At 43.1% G+C, this 18,104-nt stretch overlaps 1 protein-coding gene across 1 annotated transcript in view; it reads left to right on the forward strand.

Moving 5' to 3' along the window:
* Nucleotides 1-18,104, forward strand: part of CNTNAP2 (contactin associated protein like 2) — a 2,918,762-nt gene that overhangs the window by 2,367,712 nt on the left and 532,946 nt on the right. Inside the window, exon 14 of the mRNA XM_029589581.1 lies at nt 7,010-7,137. Coding sequence (XP_029445441.1) covers nt 7,010-7,137 — 128 coding nt within the window. The remainder of the gene's footprint in view (nt 1-7,009; nt 7,138-18,104) is intronic.

The raw sequence follows: 18,104 nt of genomic DNA on the forward strand, positions 1-18,104 counted from the left end.
TGCCTTGACCATATTATAACCTATGTGCTGACATGGTGATTTATTCTGTCACTTACAAATGACCTCATTAGAAACCTTTTGTCAAGCATCCTGTTCTTGTGCAGATTTCCATCTTGCAAACCAGCAGCTGGTTTGTGATAATGTGAATTGTTCTAAGATATCCATCTGAAACAGCAGATTTCAACTCTTTGACAAGCTTAAGCAGCTTCCTTCATTGCGCCACCTGATGTAAAGAGATTATATTGTCCATAAAAAATAACCCCAGTCCATTGTGTTACTTTTTTGTACTCTGCAAATCTTATTTATTTTTATTTATTTATTTATGTAGTAGTTTTTATATACCGATGAATATTGGGAATATCTCATCGGTTCACAATAAACGAAATGCAGCAAAACAGGCTTGGATGATCTTGTACCAATAGACTTGCATTTGATACTTGCTAGCTTAATAAATTTCCTATAATACGTTTCTGGCCCAGTAACAATAAGAGTTAAACTGACTTGAACCCTTATCTATTACCTGCACTAATCAAGCTATGCCTATTAACTTTCTATTAACAGCTGCAGTGATAGCTCCAGCTTGCTCAAGGGCAGGCTGATTCAGAGATGAGTGTGACATTTTGAGTTGGCTGCTGGAGAAGGAACTCTTTTGCTTGAGTTGGGTTTTCCTTCATTCTTGGTGTGCTAGGCCTAAGGTTGGGATTTGCACCAGATAGGAAGGAGAGTTACCTTGCTGATACGCAGCCTGTCTACAAGTGAATGTGTCGCAGGTTTTGAGTAAACGATTTTTAGACTTGCTGTTTTTGGAAGTTTTTTTCTGTGAAATTCCTGGTCCTTGGCTCATGGTAGGGGATTTCAGGGATTTCCCTTATACTGGATAGACCAAAAGTAGAGAAGACTTGGATGTATTCTCTCTCACAACATGTGGATGGACCAGTAGTAATTCGCTATATGGGAGTTGCATTTTTTTTTTACTTTTTATGAAGATTTAGCGTTGTGTTTTCGGGGGAAGTTTTGCCATCACCTTTCCTGCTCAGAAATGAGGAAGGAAGGAATCTTTCCTACTGAGTAGAGAATGAGTTTGAGAAGAAAATCTGTAAGAATGTTCTGTTCATCTGGAGACATCCCCCCCCCCCCTCCCCAAACACACACACACACACACACACACACACACACACACACACACACACATACACACACCAAAGTCTTCACCTGGGAAAATAGAAATTGGAAGATTCAGATTGTTTTGAGAACTGTATTCAGGTATTTTTTGGAAAGGGAATTCTACCCACCTGGGATTCTTGCTTTCCCATACCCTGGAGGGTGAGATATTTATGGCACCCCAAATACTGAGAGACACCTTAATAGATAACGAGAAGTTGTAGAACTGAGGTAAGAACTAGCTCTCTCAAGAGAAAGTATAAATATTGCCACATAATTATTACAGAAGATCTGCAGCAGGAAAAATTTGTTTTGGAAAAAACAGTCAGAGTTTTGCGCCTATAATTTGGAAATTACATCCACCATAAAAACACTGAACTAAAACACCAAGAAGAGAGAGAGAGACACACACACAGAACACCCCACTCCCAACCCCCACTACACCTTGGGTCTCAGAGATGTATCCTCCTCTGTTCCCCAAATTGTAAGAATCTGACCCCCAAGGCTCTGGGATGTTGAGTGCACAGTGCTCTGGAACCCTGTGTGACCCCTGCGTTCATAGATCAAGACCAGAATAGGGGCTACATGTGTATAAATTCTCAACTACAGGTCCTGGCGCCAGAATTCCAGTTTCTGCCCATAGATACACATTAGCCCTGGAAACTTTACTCCATCTCTGACTAAGGGGGTTATTTTCCAAGCCGCGATAGGCCCTTATCGCGTGCATTAGGGCCTTATCGCACACGATAAGAGCCTTTTTCGCAGCAGTAAGATTTAAATTAGGGGGAGGGGAGGAGTTGGGGCGAAGTTAGGGAGGGAATTATGATAATTAGCGTCAGCACCGTTGCCGGCGATAATGTTTCAAACATTATCGCCAGCAGTAGCACGGAGTATAGCACCACCTTTTACAGTGGCACTATGTCCGCGATAGCCTGCAGCCGGCTGCACCACAGCAGGGGAAACCACGTCGCATTGGTGCAGCCGCCTGCAGGTTATCGCCCGACCACCCCCTGTTTCACCCCTCCACCCCCCTGTAGCGCAGGATTCATCATTCCGCACGGAATGATGAATCCTGGCCTTAGAGTTAAGTTTCAAGTGCTAAAAAAAAAAAACAAGAGTTAAGCTAGCGGACCTCTCTGCATTGGGGAGTAATAATTAATGCCATCATTAACATAGGATTTGCATGAGAAGGAGCTAACCTGCCCACATTTCTTGTGAGCAAACGTTCTTGCTGTATCGGCATTAAAGTTTGGCTACTACCACAACACAAGTAGAATTTAAAGTTGGCAAGTCCAGGGAGAAAACAGCATATAATTGCTTGGGAGTAGGGGAAGGGCTGGGTGGAATACACATTAAAAAAAAAGAAAAAGAAAAATGTAGTTCGGATGCTGAAGCTTCACTTTCAAGGTCAGCATTCCAGCTATGATTTTTTTTTTAAGTGCTTCTCTCCTATCTCCTATCTCCCATCTCCCTCCCTCTTCCCCCTCCCGAGATTATCACTTCACCCTGCATACATTGTTTACCCTCCGATAGGAAAACTCCTTAACAACTGCAGCCAAAATCCCCCGCCTTGTCTGATCCAGGCATGAGATGAAAGAATTCCAGTACCACCTACTTCCATTTCAGATAGACTTTATCATGTATATTTTTAAGCTCCAAAACCTGATATTGTCAAAAGGTTTTCCAGTGGAGTATGGTATTAGGCTTTAATTTCAAAGCAGGCTTTGAGCTAAACCATCAAGTAAAAAGTGAATCTTGTAAATTTATGAAACTGAGTTTCTTTTGGTTTGGTTTTGCACTGATCTCTGCTGGAAGCAATTAAATAGAATCATTTTAAATCTGCCACAATGACAAAGGTGGACTCAGAGGTTATATGAATTTTCAGGGAAATTAAAAAAAAAACTTTTCATTGTCAAACCATAAACAATTAAAAATTGTAATATAATAGAGAACTGGAATTACCACAACAGTATGAAACATTAGCAAAGAAATAGTAGGGTTGTTAGTTTGACTTTATTAGCATAATAGATCATGTAAGGCAACAGCCAAGAATTTTAGACTTGTTTCCTGTGACATAAATGGCTCCTCTCTAGTCTACTATCTCCCTCAAGGCACAACCTTTTGTATTTTTTTACTTTTGCTATGTATGGTATTACTTTTCCATGTCCTGGAAAATCAGGAAATGCCTTTGAGTCACACTGCTAACATTAATGCTTAGGCACATAGGGCTGCATTTGTAAAGGGTTACGCGCCGGGCCTATTTTCAAAAGGCCCGGCGACGAGCGTAAAGCCCAGGGACGAGTGTAAGTCCCAGGGCTTGCAAAAAGGGGTGGGGAGGGGGAGTGGCCAGAGACTCCCGGCACAGCAGCTATTTGCTGCTGTGCTGAGGATCGCGTGCCGGCAGTCGGTCAGCGCGCGCAACTTATTTCAGCCCCAGGGCTGAAGTAAGTTTTAAACAAGAAAAAAAACCAGAAAAGGTAGGGGGGGAAAGGGCGGGGGAGGGAAGGGAAGGTGGGGTGGGGGGGTAGGGAAGTTCCCTCTGAGGCCGCTCCGATTTTGGAGCGGCCTCGGAGAGAATAGGGAAAGGCGACACGGCCTGGTGCGGGCTCGATGCGCGCAAAGTGCACAATTGTGCACCCCCTTGTGCGCAGACTCCCGATTTTATAACATGCGTGTACCTGCACGCGCATGTTATAAAATCGGGTGTACATGTGTGCGTGCCGGGTAACATGCGCACATGTTTTAAAATCTACTCTATAATGCATGGTAATAATATATAGTAAAAAGATATTACAGGTAGCAAAGTAAATGAAAATTAAGGGCCTGATTTTAAAAAGCATTTACTCGAGTAAGCGGGCTTTTGAAAATTGCTACAGTATATGCCATTGTATTGTCCATAGGATTTACTCATGTAAGTGCACTTTACTTGAGTAAATGGCTTTTGAAAATTCCTAAGATAGTATGTTACATTTACGTGTGTAACTCCTTTGAAAATTACTCCCATAGTTTCACCAAATATTTAATATTCAGTGGTATTTGGAAACGCTTGATTTTTTTGTACCTGCCAATGCTTTCTCTCTGGATTTTATGCTTTCTTTCAAGTAGATGCTAGGGGCTGCAATCATTTTCTAGATATGAAAGGTACAGATCTCCTCAAAATTATTGGGGAGTTTATTATACATATTTAGTAATATATTAGAATATGACTGCATTCCTTAGTCATTACTGAAATACTAAAGCCTGAACGTACCATAATTTCAACGGTCATCGTGCTTCATGTATGTCCACTCTGAAAGTGTAATTACCATTTTATAAAGACTTTACAGAAATAGAAGTTTCTGAAATGACTGTTTTTGCAGAGAGCATGCATACTGCAAGCATGCAGTAAATTTGATGTTCTCCTATGGTCAATCTAATAAATAAATAAAAAAGGCCTGCAGAAATGCTATTAGCTATTAGCTTCACTTTAAAAATGAATGCAACACAGTCTGGAAGTTTTCTTCTCTTCTTGAATAGTCTTGTACTTGCCTAGAATATTCCCTATCAAAAAATCATTTTTAAACCTCATCAGTTTTCATAAAACTAGCCTTTATTAAATAGACAGAACCATCAATGTGCATAGCACTGTGCAAAAGTATTCACTACTTTTCATTACAGTCTTACTGCTTTGAGGATCCTATATTCCAAATTTGAGTGCAGGACTGTTAGGTGCCTTGCTGAAGATCAAATGAGAGGCAGAGGGGAGAATCAAATGAAATATTCAGGTTCACATAATAGTTCAGATATACTGGTTTTAAGACTTCTTACAGTTGGTGATAATTTCCCCTCAAAAAAACCAGTAAGACAGTAGATGGAATTAATATAGTGCCATTCTGTGTAGAAAGATATCCAAGTTCCTTGGCCCGTGCATGACCAACCACAGGTAACATGCCCTGTTTTCTTTTCTATAGAAGCTGCCAGAACGTTCCCATTGACCAAGCAAGTCTACGGTGCAATAAATCACACACATGCACCATTTAAGTATTAGTATGAAAGAGTTGATAGATTTTGTTAAATTTTTTGATTGATTTTAAAGGCATAGTTACTATTAACCTGAATTAAATACAGAGATTTTATTTTATGGAACACTCAAAATCAAATAAAAACACCATTATTAATAGAATATTTTTGTAGTCGAAATTATGTCAATAGGGAGCCATGAGTTTGCTTTGGAAAGGCAGAATAGAAATACAACGTAAATATGTTAGGACTTTGAGGTTGTTTTTTATATAAGTAAAATCTATTATACTTAAAACAGGACAAAGTGATTGCAACAGCAATACAATAAATAGTGCAAAGTGGCCTGCTGCGTTGTAATATTTTGTGTGTTATGAAAGTGATTATTGCACAGTGGGAATAACGTGGACTAGGAGACAGAATAGAAGCAGTCATAGAAATTGTTTGATGATAATATCATTATTTTTTTCAACTTTATTTTTTATATAATTTAAATATTACAGGACAGAAAACCAGGACAAAAAAAAAAGGAAATATATCACTGATCCTCAATTTTCTTGCTAATATACAAACCAATATTAATATTGCATTGCTTAACCAAACAACCGACCACAACTTAGAGGGAGGGGGAGACCCTCACAAATTAGATAATAGCATACACAAAAAGGTCAAATAAGATGTTAAACCCTAGCCAAGAAAGAATGGTCTGGTTCAATCCTAGTTTCAGGAAATAGAAAATAATTAAACTACATAAAGTCTCGAATTATTGGGAAGTTATACTGATCTGTCCCCGAGGGAGGGACAGATCAGAATCTCTCAAAATTATTTCAGGTAGTTTTTTGTCACTGGACTTTCAAAAAAATCAGATACCTCATCCAAATATTAAAGAAAAAAGTATTCTGGCCATACTAACTTGTACACCCAGAGAGATAATTGAGGAACAAGGAAGTAACCAAGGCAGTTACTTCCTGTTTCATGGACAGGAGTTTATGCCTACAAAGTTGAGTTTGACCCAGAAACTTTGAATCTCACTAAAAAAAAAAACAAAACAACCTAAATAAGTTCAAGCCCTGTCTGATTCGATAAGAGTGAAACCAGATTATTAGGTTCTTAAAAAAAATCAGATATTAATCCTAAAACAGTCCTCACAAAGGATTATTAACAACACCACTGACTATGGACTCTTAACATTTTTAACAGATTTCTTACCAGAATTCTTATTTTGCAAATAGTAAGCCTTCACCAGAGGTGGCAATATTGATTCTGGAACACAATACACTTCCTTAAAATAAGTCTTTAAAAAACCTGCCTCAGAAACACTTGCTATTCTGACAATGTTACCAGATACTTTTTTGGTAAATTATCTGTGTTCTCCATCTTTAGGGACCATAATTTTCCACTGATTTTATTCCTGTGTGCTATATTAAAGTCATTATTGCATTGTTTTTTTTGTTATAACGTTGGAATTCCCAGGCAAAATAAAATAAAAACAGAAAATGAAGGTCCCTATCCATCTTACAGCTTAATGCCATATTGTCCTTAAGCAGAGAATATAATGTTCTTATTTTCATCTTCTCAGTATCTCAGTAGTGCAGTAAGGTCTGCTAGTACAACTAGACCCAAACCTGAGCAATGGTTCAGAGGTCATTTCTTTGTATTTGTGCAGCATGAACAAATACATGACCTCTAAATCATTGCTCCGACCTGGCTCGAATTATACCAATAGGCCTTGATGCACTATTTTATGTGATACTGTCTTCTCCCAACTGCAAAATCACTGGGTCACGGAGGTGAATGTGTGCCATAGAACAAACATTTAAACTTGTCTCTTTTTTTCTTTAATATGACTCAGGAGGAAAGACACTGGGTTATTGTCCTACAAAGATCACCTTCCAGTGAGTCAGGTGACAGTGGGAGACACTGATCGTCCTGGGTCAGAAGCAAAGCTATCCGTGGGACCTCTGCGCTGTCAAGGAGACCGTAAGTTCATGGGTTAACTTTTTCTAGTGATCTCCTTTCTGCATTTAATATCTTTCATACAAGCTTCACAATAATATTTACAATATGGTAAAATAATTACTATAGGAGACAGAGTATACTACAATGCATGCATGCATAAGTATCTACATTTAGAAGTCTCCTAGGAGCTGATTGTATGGCAAAGGAATCTAAGGTATTGAAGAAAGAGAGAGGGCTGCAAGACTACAAATAACAAAGTTATGGACTCTCTACCTGGGTAACATCAAGCTAGGTTGAGAGAACATTGCACAAATCTCATCTTTGCTTGAGTTTCCTCACTCCGAAGGTCATCAAATCTTCACAAGAGAGCACTGTTCTGTTCATACATCTCACATTGAATGTCAATGTGACCCCTAACCCCTACACTCCTACCTAAACCTCACCTTGAGTAACTAGGTGGGCCTCATATAGAGGTATAAATACCTATCTAGTATGAGGGCATCATGGCTAGTCTGTCTGCCTGTCTCTCTCTCTCTCTCCCTCTCCCTCCCCCCCACCCCCACCCCCACATGATTGTTGAAGGACCCTGACAGCTAGGCTGGCTCTCCAGGGGCTACAAACAACATTTGCAAAAACATCACAACATACAATAGAACCCTATCACATGGCTTTATGCAAATGAAAAAGGTGTACTTAAAGCCATGGGAGATATGGCTTCACAAAACTGTGAGCCCAGCCCACTTGGCCACAAATCCTGCCCCAAACTCCTTCTATTTTTCTCATTTGCATCGCACCATGTGTTATGGTGCTTTCGCATGCGTTAAAGGCGTTTTCGCATGTGTTAATGGTGCGTATGCTTAACGCATGTGTTAAAGGTGCTTAACGCATGCGAAAACGTCATATAGCACATTGATAAATGACCCCCTTAGATGACTTATCCGTCTAACTTTGAATATTGAAGTTAGCCGGATAACTTATCCAACTTATGTAACTCCTCTCTGAAATGCCCCCAGAATGCTCATAAATTATCCAGCTAAATTTTAGCCGGATAATGTATCCGGCTAAAATTTAGCCTGATAAGTGTTCAGATTTAAAGGGATGGGGATTGTGTGAGCCCTTAGTGCTGCAGCATAGTTGACACAGCCTTAAGGGCAAACCCCAAGGCCTATACCAGCAGCTGGCAAATGCACCCTATAGCGGGACAGTCTGGAGCTTTGTCTTTACCAGCCGCCTCCTGCATAGTTTTAGCCCTTGGAATCAGCAGCCAGCAGGACTTAGCTTGGTTCCTACGGGCAGAAGTGGTTGTTAGAGTCCAGAGACACACCAAAGACAGAGTAGACAGCAGGCTTACGTAAGTGAGAGGAGGGCCAAGGTTGGGGGCAGGCAGTGAGCAAGGATAGTCAGGTCCAGGCAGGAGGCCAAGATCCAGGCGGCAGACAATTGTGGTCAGATCCAAGCAAGAGGTAAAGATTCAGAACAACAAGCTGAGGGTGGACGTAGACATAAAGGAGACACTGAAGGAGACAACAAGGAAGACAAGATGGATGGACTGGGCTGGAAGACAAGGCTGGATGAGGCTGGGCTAGAAGACAAGGCTGGGCAAGGCTGGACTGGAAAGCAAGGCAAGGCTGGAGAGACAAAGCAGGAACCAGAAACTTAGGAGAAGCAACACGCACTGAAACAGAGTGCTGGTGTTGCGACTGGATTTAAATACCCAGTCCAATGATATCATCTGAGAGTGCTGGTGGAGAGAGCTCCCACTGAGGGGGGCCAATTAGAGTGGAGGCGTCAGAGGCATGCATGCATGCTTGTGGGCCATTGGAGCGAGTATGGCATCAGATGCCATCCTCGATGCCACAAACCTGTCGCCATTTCCGGGCTTCCCTGAGAGAACATGAGGACGGCATCCCCGCTATGGCATCAAAATCGGCATTTCAGAGTTCCCCTGGGGTGAGTGCAGCGGCGTGTGGGGACAACCCTCAAGCTGCCAAACATAACACAGATATTAATTTAGCCGGATAATTAGTGAGTTATCTGGCTAAATGCCTCTGAATATGGACCTCTCCATTTTTAGAAACATTGCAGATATTAAGTCAGTATAAATTTAATGAAAAGAGAGGGAGGTTTGTCACAGTAGGCGGGAAATTGGGGCTTTCACTAAAATGTCCAGATGCCAGTAGTTATGGGGTACATGAGCTGATTGAAGGTTGTTGTATACAGGTTTTACCAAGGGTCTTGGTGGGTTGCAAAAAATGAAGCAGAATTACAAAGTTTCTCCAGGCTCCGTGGATACCAGATAGAAAACATGGGGAAACCTATGTAATGTGAAGCTTGGCACCCTGCATGGAGCAGCCATTGCAATAAGACATGAAACATTCCTGGGCATGACATGACTGAATGATTTAAAAATGGCCTCATTAGTTTATTGTTGCTGCAAGATTCAAGAGGGATTATGTTGACAATTAAGGTTTCAACTGGTGAAGCTTTTTTTCCCGTAGGAGTTTAAGGTGAAGCTTTTTTTCCCGTAGGAGTTTTTTCAGCCCTACAATTTTTATTTTTACTGTGATGGGAAAGAAAAGGAAGGGTGGGATTTGGCCCCTTCCACCAGGGACTGTCTGTTCTCCCTCACTTTTACAGCCCACCATAGATTCCTTCATGTTGACAGCCACTTCAGCTGCAGAACAAGAGGGGCCTGGGGGGGGGTTCTTCTTCCCCCACCCATAATGAGATCTTTGTTTCATTCAGTCAGTTGTGCAAACACCACCACGGGACTGACCCACAAGCGGCTTGCTCACCTCCCTTGCCGGCTGATGCCTATGTACCCCGCTACAGGAGGAGCGCTGCTGACTCCTGACGCCACCACTTCCTCTTCTTTGTGGCTTGTGATGTCACCGATGCTGCCAGGAGCCAACACTGAGGCCATTTCGTAGTTGACGCCACCAACTCCATTGCGCCTCTCCTGCCAGTGTCTTCCTCCTAGGCACGCGTGCACACCTCTCCTGAAGATTTAAAGACCCCATGGTGGGAACAGCTCTGCAGTCCTTCTTAATGACATTATCCTGCTTGCCCTATAAAAGGGCTCTTCAATTTGTGTTTGGGGCCTTCTCAAGGAGTTGCTTCATCCCTGGAGTTCCTGTTCTTTGCTCCTTCAAGGTCTTTGTGTTCCATATTCTCATGGGAGCTCCTAAGTGTTCTTTATTCCATATTCCTGGTCTCTCAATGGTCCCTGCATCTGTTCCTGATGACAAGTCCTTGCAAATTCCTGATGTTCCAGTCTTCATCTCCTAGTCCCAACTTCCAGGTCTTCTCTCTCATCCACTCCTCCAGGCGTGCCAGCATTGTGGTCTACAACTAGCCTACGGGTTGTGTAGGGCACCTTGTGGCACAAGGCCTGTCTTCATCTCTGGTCAAGTCTCCAGAGCTCCCTTGTTTTTAAACACTGGGGTCCCATCCCTGGTTCTGAATTCCTAAATGCCAGAGTCCCGTACCTGGTTCTGAATTCCTGAGTCCCTGAATTCTGTTCCTGGTCTTCAGAGCTCTTTGCCCAGCTTCAGTCCATGTCCAAGTCTCAAGTACAAAGACTGTTCTGCCTTCAGCATGGTCCATGACCAGCCCTCGGGTTGTATAGGACAAGCAGCAGTGCAGGACTCTCCCAGAGTCTTCGTCATGTTTCCAGTGTCAAATCTTCGTCATGTTCCAAGCCCATAGCCTGCTCCACATTTGGCGTGGTTGTGTAGGGTGTGCTATAGTGCAGGGCTCTACTTGAACCACAGTCTGAATCCTGAATCCTGAACCTGAGTCTGAAACCTGAACCTAAACCTGAGTCTGAATCCTGGACCTGAATCTGAGTTTGAATCTGAAACCTAAACCTGAACCCCAGTCTTCGTCCAGTTCCAAGTCTTCCGTGCCTTTGTCTAAGTCTTGTCTCCAGAGTCATCTTCTGTCTTCGACCTTTGTCTGTCCTGACACACAAGCCATTCCCAAGTGGCAAGTCTGAAATGGCTTTCAAGTGGCCAGAGAGCTACCCCAGAGATCAGCATTGTGTTGCTGGGTCTCATGCCTGTGCGTGCAGGTTCAGCGGAGTCTCCAAGTGTTACAAGTCTCCAAGTCTCCAAGTGTTCCAAACTCTGTCTAGCCCATGCCCAGATATGCTCACCTCCCGCGGCATGTACCTTGGAGCCTCACCCTGGAGTTGTGTATGATCCAGGGCTCACACTCTCCCTGGCAATCGGGCCTCATGTCCGCTCACAACAGTCAGCTAAAATCAACAACCAAGAGTTGATAGTCTTACAGGATCTCTGGCTGAAGAGCCATTAAACCAAAGTGGCAATGCTTCTTCACCTGTTGGTGGAACAGAACCTGTATCCTAGGTGCAACTTCTATACCCAGTGCCTTTAGGAAGATGTCCATAGTTCCTTCCATTAAACCACCTTTGATCATCCTTGAAACTGTATGGACAGCTATAATTGGGTTGAAAAACGCTTACTTCTAGTATTGAGAATGTTTTATCTTCAATTAACGATCTTTCTGTTACACTATCATCTCATGCTCAGGAACCTTTTCAATGTGAAAATAAAATTAAAAAATTATCAGACAGTATTAAGGTACTCCAGGAGAGTAATATAGCACTGATGAAGGATAAAGAATATTCCCATCTTAGGTTGGAAAATTATGAAAATTACTTAAGGAGACTTAATTTAAGATTTATTAACTTTCTTTGCTCTTCCTTTATCTCTCCTTTGGAATTACTTAGAAAATATTATTCTGAGGTAATACAAATTCCTGCTGAATCCTTTGCTCCCTTAACTAAGCTCTATTATCTTCCTGCTGTGTTAGTTTCTTCAAATGTGAATACAGTGAGAGAGGGAGGTAGATCAGGAAGAATGTTTAAATCTGCCCAGTTTTTTGTGTGATTCAGACTTCAGAGCTACCCTTTTAGTAGTCTATGCTTTAGAGTTTGACAGGGATTGGACATTAAAACAATGTTTTCGTATCAGAATAAAATGTTTTTAGATCATAGAGTAGCTGTATTCTCAAAAGTTTCTAGAGCAACCCAGCATTAAAAGGAAGGAAGCTTTCCTGTCATATAGAGATAGTGTGACTGTCTAAGGGTATTTTTTTCTGTTAAGATTTCCATGTAAGGTGTTTACTTAAGGCTGGGAATGAAAGGTTTTTGTTCTTTGACCTTAAACAATTTGATACATTTCTTCAATCTAGAGTTTTCTCTTCAGCTTCTGTCCATGTATCTAGGGAATCGCAGAGCTAGATTAGAATTTGAATTGACATTTTTCCTATGATAGTTATCTCAACCTTCTTCCCTCATTTGTGAACTAATTATGTTCTATTTTTCTTTTGATGGATAATTCTGTAATAATATTTTTGAATATTACTTTGTTTCTTGTATCAATAATACTTGATGTTTATCTGAAAAATTAACAGAGATAGTAAAAAAAAATTAATTGGATGTTCTGAAAATCCTATATTGACTCTCTTTTGAGGTACAGCACATAAAATATGGAGAGGATCTAACCTGTATATAGCAAGGGTCAGGATCTATGATTTGTTTTGTGGGTTCAGCAAATGTGACATGCAAATGGCAAGTGGACCTGAGTAGAGGAAGTGGGGTAGGTATCGTTTCTCCTTTTCTTTCTTGATCTTGTCAGGAAGAAATAAACCCCTCTCTCCCCTCCATGAACTCTGCTCCTCTAGAGTGGCTTTCCCTTTGCTGCCCTCCCCCTCCCCCCTCACCTTGAGATCTGGAAAAACTAAAACTGCTCAAGGTTATCTTCAAACACTCAACTTTTATTCAACTGAAAATCCCAGCCAACAACTCTAGCCATAACATATAAAGAACAGATAAACAATACTGAAGAAATCAGAGTACATGGGATAACCAGTCAGAACCAACATTTGTCCAAATAAACCATACATTGTACCCCAGTGCTCGGAAAACCACCTCTCACCTCAAAACATGTTCTCCCCTCCATTACTCCCATAAGTTTCTCCAACCACTTCTTAACTGAATGTATGAATTACATCCTTTGATATTTGAGTACCAGAAGTTCCCCGCTTCTGGTACTTGAATATGTATCTCACCCCTCACAAATGGACTGATCAATCATAATCTTCAGACTCCTTTTAAACACCGTACTCCTATGTGGGACATGTGGTTCACATCCTTGACTCCTGGGGCCTCTCACTCCATTCCCTCTCTCTTTACTCGCACGTCTCTGCCTTTCTCCTCCGTATTCTGATGTCACCCTTCCAGGAGTATGCAGGTCTCCTCCACATTCTGACCATCTTTTTGGGATATTCCTCATTTTTTAACCACCCCGTCCCTCTAGTTCCTTGCCATTTCCTTAGAGGAATGAACGCCTCTTCTCTAGCTTCCTGGCTTTGGGCCTCTTTCCTTGAGGGGAAAAGCCCCACAGGGCTCTGCTCCCTATTGAGAGGGTCCCTGGGCCTACCAACCCATGGGCTAGCTATTCCAGGCTCCCTACTCGCTCAAGGTCCCTCTTTTCCTCATTCCATACTCAGAAAGGGCAATTCCCACCAAATGACCAAGACTTTTCACCTTCCCAGGCCACTCCTCAACAATCATCTTTTCTCATCCTTCTTAAGGGGACACCACACCATACCCCTTAACACACAGATGAATTTACACAACTGAATAAAATACAAACCATTAGTTGCTCAGTATCATACCAACCAACCACATTTTTTTCCCAAATTATTCATAACAAAAACAACCCTTGGGCTTCCCCACCCAAACAGGAACTAAACAGGAACACAATCGGAGACCCCACCACTTCTGCCTTTTCTGAAAAATGCTGAGGCTTCTTGCCAAATAAGAGGTATTCAGTGTGTTTAACTTAAACTGAGATGTGAAAGGTAAGGATGGATGGTTTTAGCAAGGTGGTGGGTCCAAGTGTATAGCAAATCTATCTGATGGATCTTTGATAGAAAACTAAGCATAATGTTTTAATATGATTAAATGATTGACTCCCACTTACCATATTTAATTCAGTCTTAGGAGACATCTTAATTAGACACATTGGACCAGTTTTAAGAATTGGGTAAAAGTCCTATCATGTATTTTGTGCTTCATGCTTGCAGAATGTTCATAATAATGTTTTGCCTTACAGCAAATCTTACACTATTTTAAAACTGTATAATTGTGATGTGCATATGTCATTTTTGCTAGTTTGTGTTGCGATCCCCCCTGCTGCTGCGCTGCAGGAGGTCTCTTACCTTCTTCCAGAGGCCGCCTTGAAGCCAGGGCCTCGCCTGTGTTCCATCCGGGACTTGTTCCAGGGCCTGAGAGGCCTAGCTGTGCCTGTGGCTTGCAGCCTCAGTGTTTGGACTTCCTGTTGGGCGACGCCCTTCCCTAGGGGCTGGCCCGCAGCTCTCTACCCTAGTTATAGGACCAGCGGTGGGCGGTCCTGGCAAGCTCCTCCCAGGGAGTTGCCTTCTACCTCCAGTATTTAAGGACTTTCTGTTCACTGTGTCTTTGCCTTCGGATTGGGTTACACAGTTGTCTGTGGCCTGTCCCGATCCAGGTCCTCCGTGGCTCTGACTCCTGCTTGTCGTCAGCCTGCCTTGACTCCGGTCCGTGACTCCGACTCCTGCTTGTCTTCAGCCTGCCTTGACTCCGGTCCGTGACTATGACTCCTGCTTGTCTTCAGCCTGCCTTGACTCTGGTCCGTGACTCCGACTCCTGCTTGTCTTCAGCCTGCCTTGACTCCGGTCCGTGACTCCGACTCCTGCTTGTCTTCAGCCTGCCTTGACTCCGGTCCGTGACTCCGACTCCTGCTTGTCTTCAGCCTGCCTTGACTCCGGTCCGTGACTCCGACTCCTGCTTGTCTTCGGCCTGCAGATTGTGCATTACAGTTGTCTGTAACCTTGCCAGTCCAGGTCCTCCATGTTTCCTGCTGCTTGCTGTTCCTGATATCCAGTGTCTCTGCCTTGATGTCGGTCTCTGACCCTGCCTGATGTCTGCTCCTGTTTCTGCCAGCCGAGGGGGCTTCGGATGTGAGTATCCCAGCATCGGAGTTCCTGCTCGCCTGGGTCTTCCCCGCACCCTCCTTCTCAGCGTGGTCCGCGACCAGCCTTCCTAGGCTGAGTAGGGCGCGTCTGGGACAGGGTGGTCCGTGACTCAGTCCCACGGGTGGGCTGAGTAGGGCGCCCTGATGGACAGTGCAATGTTCCCGTCCAGCCTTGTCTTCAGTGTCTGCTTCAGCCCTTGTCCGGATGTCTACCTGTCTCTGCCTTGACCTGGTTCCTGAGCCTTCTGTCCTGTTGGGCCCTGGAGTGGCCAACAGGAGGGATTCGTCCCACGGGCTCTTGAGCTTCTGCCAGCCGAGGGGGCTTCGGATGTGAGTATCCCAGCATCGGAGTTCCTGCTCGCCTGGGCCTTTCCTGTGTCTCGCTTCAGCCCTTGACCTGATGTCTCCGTCTTGCTTCTGCCCCGTCTGATGTCTTCTGCTAAGGACTCTGTCTGCCCTCGCCTCTGTCCGGCCTGCTGCCCATTGCCGTTCCCTGCGGCAGGTCCGAAAGGGCCGGGAACAGTCGGAGGACCGTTCACTAGTCAACTTCCCCGTGTTGGCTACCATGGGCATGCAGGTCCGGCTGAGGGCCGGACTCCCTGTTTCTGTTCCTGCCTGCCTGGCTCACCATGCCTGCTCAGCTCACCTCCCACGGTGTGGCCTTGGGCTCCTCCTGGGGTCCTGCCGTGGCCCAAGGGCTCACCACCCGCCCGAGACGACCGCGCCCGCGCGCGCTCGTAACAGTTTGCTAGTGCATATTAATTGTAAGAAGGAGCTTTAAGTAATATGGAAATTAAGAAAGGGTGCATTTCTGGTACAATTTTGCTGGCACAATCATTCAAATAATATGTAAGCTTCAAGGAAAGAGCTGAGCAACTTGGATTTTGCCCTGTTTGCATTTTTTAAAAGATGATAACTCCGTTGGCAAAGCAATGAATCTTTTGTCTGTTATTGTGCCAAGACTCACAATTGATTAATTGCCAGAAGAGAAACTAAAACTGAGGTCAGCACAACTCAACAATGTTACATTATCCAGCAATCTGACCCATTAGCCAAAACTTCACCCCTACCCACACTCCTAAATGAAGTTATTTAGACTTTTCAAAAGAAGAATTTATGTTGGAAAGCATGGACCACAGCATAGCAAATACATTATCTTAAGCATAAGAATAACAATTAAAACATATCATTAACCAGAACCACTAAATACAAATGCATATCTGATTTTATAATTTATACCTTTAACCCCTGTCCTGGTCCGGTTCAGAGCACAGGGGTCCATAACAAGAACAGTTCACCAAGCTGAACAGCCCTAACCACTTTAGCCTTTCCTCATAGGGGAGCCATTCCATCCCCTTTATCATTTTGGTTGCCCTTCTCTGTACCTTCTCCAGTGCAGCTTTATCTTTTTTGTGATGTGGCGACCAGAATTCCACACAGTACTCAAGGTGCGGTCTCACCATGGAGCGTTACAGAGACATTATGACATTTTCCGTTTTATTCATCATTCCCTTCTTAATAATTCCTAACATTCTGTTTGCTTTTTTGACTGCTGCAGCACACTGAGCTGACAATTTTAATGATGCCTAGATCTTCTTCCTGGGTGTAAGCTCCTAATATCGAACCTAACATTGTGTAACTACAGCATGGATTATTTTCTCTATAATCATCACCTTGCACTTATCCACATTAAATTTCATCTGCCATTTGGATGCCCAATCTTCCAGTCTTGTAAGATCCTCCTGCAATTTATCACAATCCGCTTGTGATTTAACTATTCTGAATAATTTTGTATCATCTGCAAATTTGATTGCCTCACTCATCGTATTCCTTTCCAGATCATTTATAAATATATTGAAAAGCACCGGTCCAAGTACAGATCCCTGAGGCACTCCACTATTTACCCTATTGCATTGAAAAAAATGACCATTTAATCCTACTCTCTGTTTCCTGTCTTTTAACCAGTTTGTAATCCATGAAAGGACACCACCTATTATCCCATGACTTTTTACCTTTCCTAGAAGCTATGTCAAATGCCTTCTGAAAATCCAAATACACTACATCTACCGCTTCACCTTTTCCACATGTTTATTAACTCCTTCAAAAAAATGAAGCAGATTTGTGAGGCAATACTTCCCTTGGGTAAACACATGCTGACTGTGTTCCTTTAAACCATGTCTTTCTATATGCTCTGCGATTTTGATCTTTAGAATAGTTTCCACTTTTTTTCCTGGCACTGAAGTCAGGCTCATTGGCCTATAATTTCCAGGATCCCCCTGGAGCCCTTTGTAAATATTGGGGTTACATTTGCGACCCTCCAGTCTTCAGGTATACTGGCCTAGAGGAGACCTCTGACCTCTCGAGGTTCCAGTATGGAGGTTGAGGCCTTTGTAAATATTGGGGTTACATTTGCGACCCTCCAGTTTTCAGGTATACTGGCCTAGAGGAGACCTCTGACCTCTCGAGGTTCCAGTATGGAGGTTAACTCTTCAAGGCCCTAAGGATCTTTCCTCTACAGGGCTCTTCTGCTCATCATCCCAGCTCAAATGCAAAACAAGAACACACAGACAGCAAAGCTGTTGTTCAAAAATAAAAGTTCTTTACTGGCACTTATGGAAGGTAAAACAAAATCCACAAATAGAGATACACCAATTGCAAATGCACCAAACAGCAACACAAATTCCAAAACAGTTCAAAAAAATAAATCTCAGACACTTTTAGCAGCAAAACACTACCCTCCCAAAACAAGTTATCTCTTAGAACAGGAACCCTCATCCTTTTGGGCGTTCCTGAGTACCTGCTGAGAAGTCAGCTATCATTTTCTTCTCAGCAACTTCTCCAACTCTGGGGAGCTTCTGACAGACTCATCTTCAACCAGGAACTCCATAGGACTCTTTCCTCAGATGGGTAGCTACCTTTTTCCAAAACTCTCACTGGGAACAA

The sequence above is a fragment of the Rhinatrema bivittatum genome, chromosome 2 (assembly GCF_901001135.1).
Source record: "Rhinatrema bivittatum chromosome 2, aRhiBiv1.1, whole genome shotgun sequence".
NCBI lineage: Eukaryota > Metazoa > Chordata > Amphibia > Gymnophiona > Rhinatrematidae > Rhinatrema > Rhinatrema bivittatum.